The following is a 14,359-nucleotide window of genomic DNA, read 5'->3' as shown; positions in this document are numbered from 1 at the left end:
ATTAGTTAATGTAGACAACCTTATAGGGGAAAGTTTCAGTGAAGATTGAAATGAGACCCTTAATGCTTTAATTTGTTATGATTATTTTCATGATGACCCTTATTTATTTTTACTTATTTCATTGATAATTATGCATGAAATACAAGGGGTACACCCAATGCTGTGCAATGAACTCATACGTGACTTCCTCGGAAACACGATATCCTGGATAACCTTGTATAATTATTTGCTAATTTAGAACATTTCGTGGAAATTACTTGGCCTCATAGAATCTTTAAGATCATTATCTTCCAGACAAAATGAATGCCGCTTCTAAAATCCAGAGTGAAATTATGGCAAGCCAAACAAGGCAAACTTGGGTTGTTCAAAATTACCTATCGAGTTATCACTATATGAGAAATATAATTTACCGAACGAGGATGAAAAACTGTCATGTGAGATTTTAAATCACCCATTGACAATGGAAAAACATTAATCGAGGAAAAGATTGATGCAACAAGATTCCGAGAAATAAATATTGACTGTTGAGAATGAGAAATTGTTGCATGAGAAAAATAAGTTACTACACGAGATTATCGATTGGTTTTCCTGAGCCCGTGTACAGCAATTAGTCAGCGGAGTGTATTTCTCGCAAAATGGCGGAGCAACGGAGTGCAGAAGACTTTACAGCATTTGTTGATTCTCTCAGGAGTACCATCGAAAGAACCGCTTCCGTTTATCACGCATATGATCATGAACGATTAGAAATCTGTGCTAGGAAGCTTGAAGAACACATAGGAATGGTTATCGCGATATCTCTGTCCCAAAATTCCTCTCCAGACCTGTTTGAGGTGTTAGAGCTGTGTTATTAGGAAAGTCGTCTGATATTTTAAATGCATCAAGCTTTCGTCCAAAGGAGAAAAATCCGTTGGCATTATCTGCAAGTTCAGGAGGAAGACCGAGGTACATAATTACAAGGTAAACGATCGAGCAACTGCGTAAGACTGGTATGAACTGGAGAATTAATAGCAACATGCCTTGGAATCTCCGACCAAACACTATACACACAAAGGATCGAGTTCGGAGTAAGAAACAGTTTCACAGATATTACGGGTGAAGAATTAGACGTGCAGCGACAGCAGACTCTCAATTTAACACCCTATAGCGGGGAAACCCATGTTAGGGGCAGTCTCAAAGGTAGGGGTACAAATGATCAACAGTTCAGAATCAGAGAAAGCTTGAAAAATATAAATGGTGTAGGTAGAGTTGTAAGACGTCGGTATGCAATCTGTCAAAGAACTTACAATGTCACTCGCCCAAATCATTTGTGGCACATTGATTTGAACCATTTGCTAACTCATTAAGATTTGTCATCCATGGATGCATCAATGGCTACAGCAAAGCCATTGTATATCTGAAATGTTGAGGAAAAAACAAAGCTAGTACTGTGCTTCAATATTTTGAGCAAGGGGTACAAGAGTCTGGTCTCCCTTTCAGGGTTCAAGGTGGAGAATGTAGATGTAGCCAGGTACATGCTCATCAACCAGGGATCTGATAGAGGTAGCTTCATTGTTGATACAAGTGCCCACAATCAGCACATTTAAAGGCTATGGGCATAAGTTAATAGAGTCAGCTCAGCACTTTACAAGGATTTGTTTGATTTCCTTGTGAGTGGAAATTTGGACTCACTTGATGAGTAACACCTGCTGGCTTTGCAATATGTTTGTATTCCTTGGATCAATGCCTCTATACATGAGTTAAAAAGCCAGTGGAATTATCGTGGTATTAGAACAGTAGGCCACCAAACACCCTAGGGAATGTGATACACTGAATTACTCAATGCTCACGAGGAGTCAACTGTGACAAATTGGCAGACATATGGAATTGTTTTTGATGGTCCATCGACTGATATTGAAACAGACAACAATTTTGTTGTTGTACCAGAGTCACTCAGTCAGCTTACAAATCATCAACTGCATAAATTATATACTAGGATTGACCCTCTCCCTGATGGAGACAATGGAATTACCCACTTTCTGAACACTGTGACAATCATTGAAGGTTTTACAGAGCAGTAATAAATTTGAAATTTATCAGCTTCTAATTAGAAATATTTTGATATTTCCTGTTATGATAATGGAAGGACATTCACAAGATCATTGTTTTCTCTCCCTCAAATGGGCTTAATAAAGATGGAATAGCTTACTGCTGACATGTTTTCAATACAAATAACACACTGAGAAGATCAACCAGTCAATAAGATTGAAGTTATGCTGTTGTGTTCAAAGCATGTATAATGAAGTGGTCATATCGTTTTTTTCAGTGGTTAAAAAAATTGCATTGAACACAAAGAGAGGAAGAAAATTTGATTCGTGATTTGTCTGGAGGTTGAAAATGAAAGTCATGACACTTTTTAGCAGCTGTCACAGGTATAGTTGATCCCTTAACAATAACTTCAAGTATGAGTCTTGAATTTTGATGGTTTTAATCTTAATGAAATGTTGTCATTTTCCCTGATTTATCATCAAACCATTTTCACATTTTCTAGATGCATTTACTTTGTGGTGTAAGTAATGCACTAAAACTAATGCAGTTTTTTGTGCAGTTTGAAGTTTAGGCATTGATTTCTTAAATGTAGAAGGCAACTACTGGTAGTTAAAGGAACATGTCACTTTTTACCCTAAGTTGCCTTATTCCAAGGGGCTGACAAATTACTATCATGTTATGTAATGACCACTTACAGGACTTTAATGAATAAAGTCGATTCATGATTTATTTATGTTCATAATATAAGAGGTCAGCTGATAAAATTGTTACTTAGAGTTTGTAGTCTTGAAACTAGCAAATTTTACATCCTGTCAAAAGGCTTTCTAACTTGTAACCATTTAACCAACTGCTGGTGACAACTGTAATTTGAATAGATATAACTGTATGACTTGATCCTAGTTGGAAAGTTCAGAAATTCCATCAGCAGTAACTTGTATTCTCTGTTACAACAAATCTTTACACCAGTTATATGCAAATGTTATGCATAGAACAAAAACTGTGACACTGAGAAGCAAATTTCAAAGTGCTCAAAGAGTTCATTTCAAAATATCCATTTCAAAGTGCTCAAAGAGTTCATTTCAAAATGTTCATTTCAAAGCATTAAAAGTGTTCTTTTTAAACTGTTCTCATCTTTCATACTAAACAATGTTAAAAAAGCCAGGCTTGCTCCTCTTTCATTACATTAGTGAACTCCTCAATTAGTGCTTGGTCTAAAGGACTAAACATCAAAAAGTCATCACGTCCGATTCTGGGCTCGATCTGTGGATGACAACGAAAATCGGGTAAATTGTCCTAAGTGTCTTACAGTAATTCCGACTATGATACATGTACCTGGCTGAAATTCTCTGTCAGACGAGTTAAGATATTATGCACATCAGCTTCAGTTTCCTGATGTTTAATCAAGCCTAAACCATCATATCATATTCAGTGTTCGATCAGTTTACAACAACAAAAGTAAATTGGGATGAATAGCAATTGCGACCAAGAGACATGTATTTGGTGGAAATAAACTCTCAAATGATTGGAATAATTTTTAACATTAACTTCAGTACTCCGCTTTTAAACCAGACAGAGCAGAGAACGTGTTTAGAGTGTTTTCAAACGTTTTCAATCGAGAAATGTGTTCCTTGTTTATTCGTTCTCAATCGCTACGCAAATAGACAGCACCCATATCGCTGATTGCTTTCCAGATATCATTATAGCCATGTTTGTTTGGAAATATTCATTATATATATATATATTTTTTTTATATATATAAAACGCGAGCTTCAGAGCGCGTGCAGTATTTTAGCATTTAAGCGTTCTTTGTTCGTTTTGATCCTACACAATCAGACGCTAATAAAAGTGTGTGAAACAAAGGGTGTGAAATACTTTACGTTTCGCAACAAAACACTGAATATTATTAAGTGACGGCTGAAACAACTATTATTTAGGTCACGTTGCCCTATTTTTGCGTAAATTCTGGCACCTTTTGCCAATACTTATTTTGCGCAGTTCCTACATACACTGTTTGCTTCCATAGACAGCTTTTGAGGTCTTCCCGATCGAGGTAACTTTGTTACGAAATCGGTGAGACGCAACTTTCAAATGATGCGCGCAGTAAAACCTAGTAACCCGTCTCGTTTCAACGCTTTCACTATTTCAGCTGGGTGGAGGCCTTGCTTGTGGAGAATCTTGATTGTTTTTGTAGAATAATTCCAAACTTTGGCCACGATGACTACCAAAAGTAGAGTACGTAAATGATCCCAAACGCATCGACACAATCGATACACTGAGTGTTGCCATGGTTGCAAACAACATTGGTCGCGCGGAGGATTCAAATCGTAGCGGGAATTTCTATGGGAGTTTTACATAGAGCAGTACCAAACCACAAATTCAACCAAATCTTTTTGAAAGAATGAAGAATTGCAAGGAATTATCACCCCGAATATTCGCCGCACAGAACGAATTTTCGCTTCGAAATTTCGAGTCGCATTAACGCCATCAAGGAATATGTCGCCGCAAGTTCGAGCCGTTCAAAACAATACATGCCTCGAAAATTCGCGGAAATGTCGTCAAAGTTTCGTTTTGGTCAAGAATTCGTCGAAAAGCAAGGAATTTCGTCGAATTTCGTCGACAGGTGTTTGTATTACTTTTGCACAATACTGTATGTAGATAGAAGCTCTAGCATTGGTCCAGATGTTCTGGCAATAGGATGTTGCTGCAACCCTTCTAGGGTAGTAAAGTGCACATCAATGTTTTGAAAATTGTAGAACCATAAGAACATGGATAGAGATTTGCCTTTCATTGACTTTACAAACCATTTCAGGTGTTCAGAGAATGTACATTCTGCTTTATTTGCTGGTTCAGCTTTGAATAACTTGTTAATTTTCTTGGATGTTAGCTGCTTACTTTGGTAAAAGATGTTGAGTTTCTTGAGAAACTGAAAGTTTTATTTAAAGCATAATACCTTGAGAATTGGATTCCAGTAGTTGATCACATATCTTGGCCTCTGGACAAGTTCCTGGTGGGTAAGCTTTATGATTATGGCTTCAATGTTGTTCTTACTTGGTGCTTTAAAACACTTGAATGAATGATGTAAGTAAGTCCAAGACATCTTCATCATTAGGTTCAAAATCATCACCAAGGCACTTTTCTAATGCCTCTCTATCTTCTGTAGCTAAAAACTGTCTAAAGCTTTTAATCAAAGTCTCTGAAGTGATAACATCATCCCCATAAAGACACAGGACCACAAAGAGGTGACACAAATTTAATGGGATATAAAATTTCAGGAATGATGCTCTGCATGTCATGCCTAATAAATGAACTTTTCCATTGTTTCCAATCATCAGTGATATGAAGTACTTTTGCCAAAAGCATGCTAAAATATCTAGAAGAATCCCCTTGCCTTCTCACTCCTCTTCTTGCCCAGCAGTACCAATATGTGGAGATGGTAGTTCAAAGTACTTTCATCTTTGAAAATCTGCATCACTTCTTCCCGAATAGCAACTTGAGTAGGCCATCATCAATGGTTTAATCCTGTGAAATGCCTTGAGCTGCAGGCAGTTTACTTATGCTTTCAATGGGTGGCTGCTGTGGAAACCGTTCAGTGATCTCCTATCAGCTGACATTATTGGGACTGGCAAGAGTTAGTTATTGGGACTAAATAATGGCCTGTCCTTCGCTCGATCTAGAGGCACTTCATAATTGGGATTTATGGTTACACTCGCGTTTGCAGCATGAGCTTGTCTAACACAAAGACTTGTTTCAGTGTAAGAGGGTACGCTCTGTGTAGGATTTATGGTTGCAGTAGAAGTTGTAGCATGAGTTTGTGCGCCAGTTGAGCCTACTATGCGGGTGTGCAGTATATTCTGTCTGAAGTTTGGTGTTACCGTTGAAGTTGAAGCATGAGCTCGTGTGAAAGTTGGACCTGTTTCAGTGGCATGAGGTAGTCTCTGTACAGGATTTGCTATTATAGTTAAACCAGCACAGGAGCACAGGAGGGATTGCCTGTAAGTTTTGTCACCGGATCTGGTAACATTGCTGCTAGCAAGTTATCATCATCATCAAATTCAAATTCTGGATCATCTTTAGTGTCAATATCCTTCAAAATTAACAAACAGAATTAAACTAAAGACAAATAAATTTACAAGAAACAGTACATGTATGGATTTTTTAGAGGCATTATCAATTTACTTATAAGCCAATTCATTGTTTGATTTTGGAAATTTATTTCCATTGTCCTGATTCAATATAAGTATTTCCAGCCCTTCTTTATCAAGACAAATTATACACGGGAGGTGCAGTATTGGGCATGATTCGAATGGTTGTCTTAATTACTCATTATTACGCATTGATAACTTAAATTTTGCAATCATTTACACAAGAAATCAAGTCGAGTTACTGCAAATCGTACCACTTTACTTGGCCTTACATACACATACTTGTTTTTGAAAAAGCGATTTTGTAAAATAACCCCGATAATACCTTTCTGACCTGGTGTAAGTGATGGCTTAACGAACGAACACTTAACAATAATATCTCATTCGAAGACTACATTTCTGATGAGTTTAAATGAAACCACACTTCTTATTATGGACTGACATAAGGACTTCTTTGTCTAAAAGGCGAGGAATGGTTTCTTCAAACGCCTCCATGACGATGACTTTAAAAAATCGACATGCATTAGGAACATGGCCGTGCTCACTCAATGTCACCCTCTTTCCCTGTTGTGGTACAACATTGACTGTTGGGCCAGTAAATATTATTAAATCACCAAGAATGAAGTGTTTTCTTTTTCTCTTGCGATCTGAAGTACCGATTTGTCTCATGTTTGTAATAGGTCTAAAATGCGAGGAACTTGCAGAACTTGCATAGTGATGGAGGCTCGAGCTTGGATTACGTTGTCTACTATGCGAGCGTCCAGAAACACGAGATACTTCAGCAGTAATATTCGATTGAGTTGGCTGTCATTTGTTTTGATAATACTCGTATTTCCTCAGGAAGTTGACGCAGTTGCTGTTCTGATTGCTGCGAGGACGCCTCGAGGATGAGGGAATTTCCCGCCAAAATACATTCCGCTGCCTAGCTGTTGCTCACCGGCTCAGAAATAGCAGGCGATAAATCCGCATAGTGATTTCTCTTTCTCAACCGGTCAGTATTTATTTCTCGGTATATTGCTACGTCAGTCTTTTTCTCAATTAATGTTTTTTCATTCTCGATGGGTAATTTAAAATCTCGCATGACAGTTTTTATTCCCGCACAATGATTTCTATTTCTCATGCAGTAATTTCTCACATATCGATCACTGAAACTCGATAGGTAATTTTGGACTCAACCCACTTTTGTCGTGTATGGCTTGCCATATGAAATGGTGTCATGTTGTGGGTCACGTCTAACATCTTTTCGGTTCTGTGAAGACGGCTCTTAAAAATGTTTTTCAAAATCATGGAAACGTTTAAACTTCGAATAAGAAAAAACCGCGCAGTTCACCCGAGATTTTAATTATGAGTGCACCTTCAGCTAAAACTCGGGATTCCAATCCAACCGTGACGTGGGCTTAGCAATGTCTCCAAGTTTCTGAGAAAATCCGGAATAATTGCTTGTCAATATGTTTTAAATCCGGCACAGGTACTTTACGTCATTTGAATACTTTAATTTTTAACTACAGACGTGTATAGCTTCGTTCTTTAAGCAGCAAATATTGCTTAAAGAAGAAAATGCAAGTCACTATATTCATATTACTGGACTGTAAAGGTTAACTAGCATGAGATACCGTGCCAGCGGAGGCACCAGAAGTCTGATCAAGTACTTTAAATTCATTCGGTCATTTGGTCACGCTTTACGTCATTGGAATACTTTAATTTTTAACTACAGACGTGTATAGCTTCGTTCTTTAAGCAGCAAATATTGCTTAAAGAAGAAAATGCAAGTCACTATATTCATATTACTGGACTGTAAAGGTTAACTAGCTTGAGATACCGTGCCAGCGGAGGCACCAGAAGTCTGATCAAGTACTTTAAATTCATTCGGTCATTTGGTCACGCTTTACGTCATTGGAATACTTTAATTTTTAACTACAGACGTGTATAGCTTCGTTCTTTAAGCAGCAAATATTGCTTAAAGAAGAAAATGCAAGTCACTATATTCATATTACTGGACTGTTAAGGTTAACTAGCTTGAGATACCGTGCCAGCGGAGGCACCAGAAGTCTGATCAAGTACTTTAAATTCATTCGGTCATTTGGTCACGCTTTACGTCATTGGAATACTTTAATTTTTAACCACAGACGTGTATAGCTTCGTTCTTTAAGCAGCAAATATTGCTTAAAGAAGAAAATGCAAGTCACTATATTCATATTACTGGACTGTTAAGGTTAACTAGCTTGAGATACCGTGCCAGCGGAGGCACCAGAAGTCTGATCAAGTACTTAAATTCATTCGGTCATTTGGTCACGCTTTACGTCATTGGAATACTTTAATTTTTAACCACAGACGTGTATAGCTTCGTTCTTTAAGCAGCAAATATTGCTTAAAGAAGAAAATGCAAGTCACTATATTCATATTACTGGACTGTTAAGGTTAACTAGCTTGAGATACCGTGCCAGCGGAGGCACCAGAAGTCTGATCAAGTACTTTAAATTCATTCGGTCATTTGGTCACGCTTTACGTCATTGGAATACTTTAATTTTTAACCACAGACGTGTATAGCTTCGTTCTTTAAGCAGCAAATATTGCTTAAAGAAGAAAATGCAAGTCACTATATTCATATTACTGGACTGTTAAGGTTAACTAGCTTGAGATACCGTGCCAGCGGAGGCACCAGAAGTCTGATCAAGTACTTTAAATTCATTCGGTCATTTGGTCACGCTTTTAAATAACGGTAGGCATGTTTGGGCTTACAGGACAACTGACCTTGGAAGAGTGAACATATTTTTAGAATGCTAACCGAAACAATTTCACGAGACATTCGAAATAAACAACAAAGTACGTACAAAACCAATATTCAAGAACTCGCTAAAACCTAAATATCACTTTCCACTCTAAGCAAGGTTAAGGACAAACCCAAACACGACTATTGATGACGAATATCGTGCGAGAGTTAAGCCATATTACAATGGTCGAGGACAAATCACTGAAAAGGTAAAAATAAATGTGTGGTCTTGCAGCACATTACAAACCAAGGGTCACAAGGATTTCAACATAATCTAACAGGCCTAAACAAATCCCAAACACTCAGTCAGAATATTTCTAAATTTAGTAGTTCCCAAACACTTCTAATGTTGGTAGTTTAATGGAAAGTGATTAGCTGCCAATGTACCACGCAAATTTCCGATTTTTAATGCACGACACATATCAAATTCCGAAAGACACGTAAGGGCTTCCTTGAGAGCGGAATCAAAACTAATAACTTCACAATCAGAGTTCCCCAACTTTCTCTTTCTCACGAAAGCGAAATGTCAGAATGACGCTCAAATGACATATTTGGCTTGTGGTTGACAGCTAGAGCTTAACCGCACCAATCAGGAACTGTAGACAATGATCTTTCTCGGAAACCATAGAAAATTATTCATCATCCAGTATTTCCTAGAACTCATTGGGAAATTTCCCTGTTGACTGGTTATAAAATCCGTGTCGATTGAAAATCGCAATTCGTGGTTATCTGAAGACAAGCTAACGTTCTTATCCTTCTCAAAACGAATTTGTTAGAGCTTTGACAGTAGGTTATGGCAGCCGGCGGAACATCGTCACCAACTCCTGCTGGTCTCAGTGGACCCTCAGTGGCGGATCTATCGAAAGAAAAAACGAATTGGACAAGGTTGGCAAGACTGCTTATTGACGAAGGAACAAAGGTTTTAATGAAATTCTTGCATTCCATGCATCCAGAGTCAACCTTACAGAACGCATTGGACAACAATCGCCTAAAGCTCGAAGAGTTGAAACGAAAGCGAGTAATATCTGATAAGCAATGGGATAAATTGTTTCCTTCCTCAGGTAAACCGCTAGACTCGAAAGAATTTGATATCACGCTTCTACACTTATTGCTTCGTCAAATTTGTCATTTATCGGTTCCTTCGACTGGATGGCACGAAATGCCTGCTGACACTGATGCCAGCCCTGCAGCCAGCATCGTGCGTATCAAATGCTATAGAAATGAGCTCTGCCACAGTGTTTCTACAGGAGTTCCAAATGACGAATTCGAAGACAAGTGGAATAAAATATCTTCGTCTTTGGAAGTACTTCAGGTTGCCGCCCATCGGAAGAGACTTCAGTCCCTGAAGAGTGCTACTACCGATCACGAAGCTCATTTGGTTGAAGAGCAGCTCAAACAATGGAGGAGGGAGAAAGAACTTGAGAAGATTGGAAAAGTCTCGGAACTATCCAGTTGTCTTCCTGATGACTTGTCAGAAGAACATGTTATCGGCCGTGGTGATCAAATACAAGACATCAAAGAAAAAGTTGAAAGTGGAACGGCTCCTGTAATTCTGATCACTGGTGGACCAGGATTCGGAAAGACGACCGTAGCAAAGCGGGTGGCCTGTGAATTAGCCAAACCCGAAAATAAAAGAACTGTGTTGTTTTGTAGCTTATCATCAAAGACTACTTTCAACGAAACGACTATGGAAATGATCAACTCATGTCGTGAAGTGGTCAACACGCAAGTACCAGAGAACCCAGGGCAGTGGCTCAAAGACTGGAGCAAACAAATTCAAGAGCAGGTCACTTTTGTTCTTGACAATGCAGATGGTGTCATCGAGTCTGAAGATCGAGAGTTGTTCCTCAATTTCTTACGTGATGTAAGAATGTTTTCGCGACAAAATGTCACGTTTGTAATAACTACAAGAAGAACATTTCAAAATACCGACCTGAAACCAAGAGAAGTCAGGCTACGCGAGTTGTCAAACGAACAGGCTAGAAATCTTCTAGTTGCTCAAGTTCACCTCCACGAACAAGGTTTCCAGCAACAACTCTCTAAAGCAGAGCGCATTGTAGAACTTTGTGGCTGTGTTCCTCTGGCCCTGTGCATTGTTGGATCTCTGCTTTCAGATTACACCGAAGAAACTCTTATTAAAAAACTGGAGAAAGAACCACTTGCTGTACTAGAAGACGATGAAGGATCTGTAGAAAAGGCCATCAAGACGTCTTTTGATCTATTGACTGAAGCTGGACAAGAAGCCCTCGTTCTAATGTCAACTTTCCAGGGGTCTTTTGACTCAGGTGCTGCCGAGGCTGTAATGAAAGCGTGCTCAGTTCCTGGAATTCAGCCCATCAAGATTATTAGCTCCTTGAAAAAGAGTTCGCTAATCGAGCAACCAAGTTCCCAGAGGTATCAAATGCATCCACTCATTCACTTGTATGCAAGGAAGATTGGTCAAGCCAAGTATGCCGATCTTTTAGGTAATGGAGAAAAATTGGCCCGTGTTTATTACATTTCTTGCCTTGCGAACAACGCCGAATTGTACTGGAAAAGAGGCAGCTGCAAAGAATCCCTCTTTTTATTCAACAAGGACAGAAATAATTTCGAGCATTTTCTTCGCATTTACGCCCAAGGAAGGGAGGAAAAGGATGTAGAAATTATGCCTCAAACTCTTTTGGAGAGTTTTCCACAGAAGTGCATGTATTTGGAAAGGTGTCTTCATCCAAAGAATTATGCCCAGTTCCTTGAACAGTTACTGGACACATTTGACTCAACTGTTCAGCCAATGCATGTTGTAGAACTTTCGTGTCTTCTTGGACATGAATATAGGAAGAAAGACCAAAAGAAGTACAGCGTACTTATGCAGAGAGCGGAAGAAATTTATCGCCTGAATGCTGCGAAGTTTAAAGAAAATCCGCTATCAGAAGTTTACTTTCACAACAGTTACGCACGCTTCCTTTCCGATAAAAAAGATTCTAGAGAAAACCAAAGAATTGACCAAGAGACTCAATCAGCTCTACATGTCAGCAATGCAAGTCTGGGTGAACTTCATCCGGAAACAGCAGCAACTCTTCTTCTTTCAGGAATCATTGCCAAGCGCCGTAAGGAGCGTGATACAGCTACAAAACAGCTTACAAAGGCGTTAGAACTCTTCGAACGGTGCCTTGGTAAACATTTTATGACAGCCGAAGCCCTGAAGGCCATTGCAGACCTTCGTTTGTATCTCGGTGGAGAAACAAAAGAGGAAGATGACTTAAAATTTTGCCTCAAGTATTATAACGCAGCCATAGAAATGTTCGACGATCTCGTCGAGGGTGGAAGCAAAGAAAGCATCCTGACTTTGAAGAACTGCGCAGCTTGTCACCAGAAAATGGGAAACTTTGATGAGGCAATGGCTTTATTCAGAAAGGCAGAACAAGTTGCCGAGAGAGAATTGGAAGAGAATCACGAATGGAAGGTCTTAATCAAGACTACATGGGCCATGTTACATGACGAGATAGGAAACAAGGATAAAGCGAAAAAAATGATGCTTGAAGGACTGTCCATAGCCAAAAAACTAGACTTGCCAATGGCAAAGATGGGAAACAAAGACCCGATACGATCGTTTATCAACCGTTATTCAGAGGATTTCCCTGAGACGGAATTCCCAAGTAAGTACTGTATCCATGTTAGCAGTTAATAGAAGGGCCCCCTATAACTCAAACCTAGCTCAGGCCTACTCAAACCAAAACTGATTTGCCGAAGAACTCCGCCAAATAGTTATTATTATTTTATACTCGATATCTCAAGCCTCTCAATAACTCGAACCACTTTTCGTTTTCCTTGCGGATATTTTAAAATAACCTTGCCCTCGGTAACTCGAAACAACAACAAAAAAAAGAGCTTTACCGCTGTGTAGCGCGTTGAACTGATTTGAAGCAGGCGTGTCCTCCTGCATTGTAGTACTTCCTGATATCTACCGCGGTGTCTTCAACTTTCAGGAGGAGGAAAGAAGAAAGGAAAAAGAAGATGAGAGGGAAAAAGAAGAACAGCAGTTAAGATTCACAATAATAATTTCAAGAAAGGTGAAGGTGTCTGGCCATAAATGTATTTGCAAGGGACTATAAGGAACTGACTTATAAACAAGGCATTTCTCAAGTTCCCAAAGCTCCAAATATTTTTCGAATATTTCTTCTTTTTTTCTTTAAAAGAAAATGTTTCTAGGATCAGATTCCTTGAGTAAATCACGCCGTTATACGGCAGTATGAAAAGAATAACGAAGAAGAATTACACAATTTTTTAACTAATCCGCCACATAACTGACGATTAGGTACTGAATACCTTTTTAATCTAACTTCTGTTATTTGATCAGTCAAGCTTTCTGGAGCCTAGAAGAAAGAGCCGCACTATCCTGCAATTAATTCATTAGATTAAGGTCGGCTTTCCCTCCTAAACCTTGGGTTGGAAGGGCAAATGGAGCAAAACAGTCGCTGACAAGGAGAGGAATCGATATCTGTTAGGTTCTTCCACATAGGACAGATGTAGAGAAAGGACGGGTTACTCTTCATATGCCTCCTCGACAACTAAATTCGATTAGAGTGCTTACATATCACAATGTTAAGATTACCCCTGTGTTGTCAGTTTCTTAAGCAAATTCATCATGCCGTTTGTTCTTAATCTTAGAAGGCTCGTTAACGTCTTTAACTCGGGATATTTTCATGATCAATGCTATCTGCATTATGAAATGCTTTCTATCCATAAGAGAAATAGGCTTTTTTAATCAATCGAATAAATAGTCTTAATTATTTGCACTCCGCACTCTCGCAGCCAGTCTACTAAAATAAATGATGTCTCATGGAAACTTAATTAGTCACGTCTGAGAACTTGGCATAACAATTTTGTGGCCAAGAACTTTGACGCAATTAACCATGTTGGTTTGTTAGAAATAAAAATTTTACGATGGTCTGCTCTTCAAGCCTTCTCGGTATGTTCTTGTAAGCCTTGTTGTTCCTTGCGTCAGCTCATGCCGGCATTTATTAAGACGACATTCTTGGCAGCCCGAGACATCCGGCTGAATTGAAAACATTTCTCGGAATCTGTCTCCAAGACAGATCGATTTCCTACGAATTTTGTACTATCACAATAATTTTATTTAAGCTTCCATGAAAACTGCTTGAATTTCACGTGTACCACGTTTCTGTCCCTCTTTTAACCATGGAAATACCATAATTAGTAGATGAAGATATTACTTCTTTATCTAATAACCTCGAATTCCCAAGGGAATGAGCAGTACTGACGAGTGAAACGAAAATTTTGTTAATGATGTCGTTTACTAATTGGACATAAAAAAAATCATCTTGAATCTCCAACCGTGAAAAACACCTATGAGACCGGTCGTTATTTATGGCCGAGGGAGGGGGTGGGGTGTCGTAGGATTTTAGTCGTGCCCATGACCCCT

At 38.8% G+C, this 14,359-nt stretch overlaps 1 protein-coding gene and 1 pseudogene across 2 annotated transcripts; both read left to right on the top strand.

The window, feature by feature from the left end:
• The first annotated feature begins 635 nt into the window (after positions 1-635).
• Positions 636-2,277, top strand: LOC136279254 (uncharacterized; annotated as a pseudogene).
• On the top strand, positions 1,043-13,886 carry LOC131791461 (nephrocystin-3). 2 transcript variants are annotated; one of them, XM_066162430.1, is made up of 4 exons: positions 1,043-1,176; positions 2,303-2,408; positions 7,008-12,572; positions 12,903-13,886. In XM_066162430.1, exons 3-4 carry the CDS (start codon positions 9,731-9,733, stop codon positions 12,932-12,934), a joined length of 2,874 nt encoding a protein of 957 aa, XP_066018527.1. In that variant the 5' UTR covers positions 1,043-1,176; positions 2,303-2,408; positions 7,008-9,730; the 3' UTR covers positions 12,935-13,886. The 2 variants fall into 2 exon arrangements, with proteins under 2 accessions (XP_066018527.1, XP_058964802.2); XM_059108819.2 differs by lacking the exon at positions 1,043-1,176 and adding an exon at positions 1,319-1,539.
• Positions 13,887-14,359: the final 473 nt, after the last annotated feature.

Source organism: Pocillopora verrucosa, chromosome 2 (genome assembly GCF_036669915.1).
Source record: "Pocillopora verrucosa isolate sample1 chromosome 2, ASM3666991v2, whole genome shotgun sequence".
NCBI lineage: Eukaryota > Metazoa > Cnidaria > Anthozoa > Scleractinia > Pocilloporidae > Pocillopora > Pocillopora verrucosa.
The sequence above is the reverse complement of the archived record's forward strand: the minus strand, read 5'-3'. Positions and strand labels throughout refer to the sequence as shown.

Excerpts from the sequence above, each read along its gene's own strand:
- LOC131791461 (XM_066162430.1), top strand. The coding sequence starts at position 9,731 with ATGGCAGCCGGCGGAACATCGTCACCAACTCCTGCTGGTCTCAGTGGA. Across the intron at positions 12,573-12,902 it reads CCCTGAGACGGAATTCCCAA|GAGGAGGAAAGAAGAAAGGA; the intron begins GTAAGTACTGTA and ends TTCAACTTTCAG.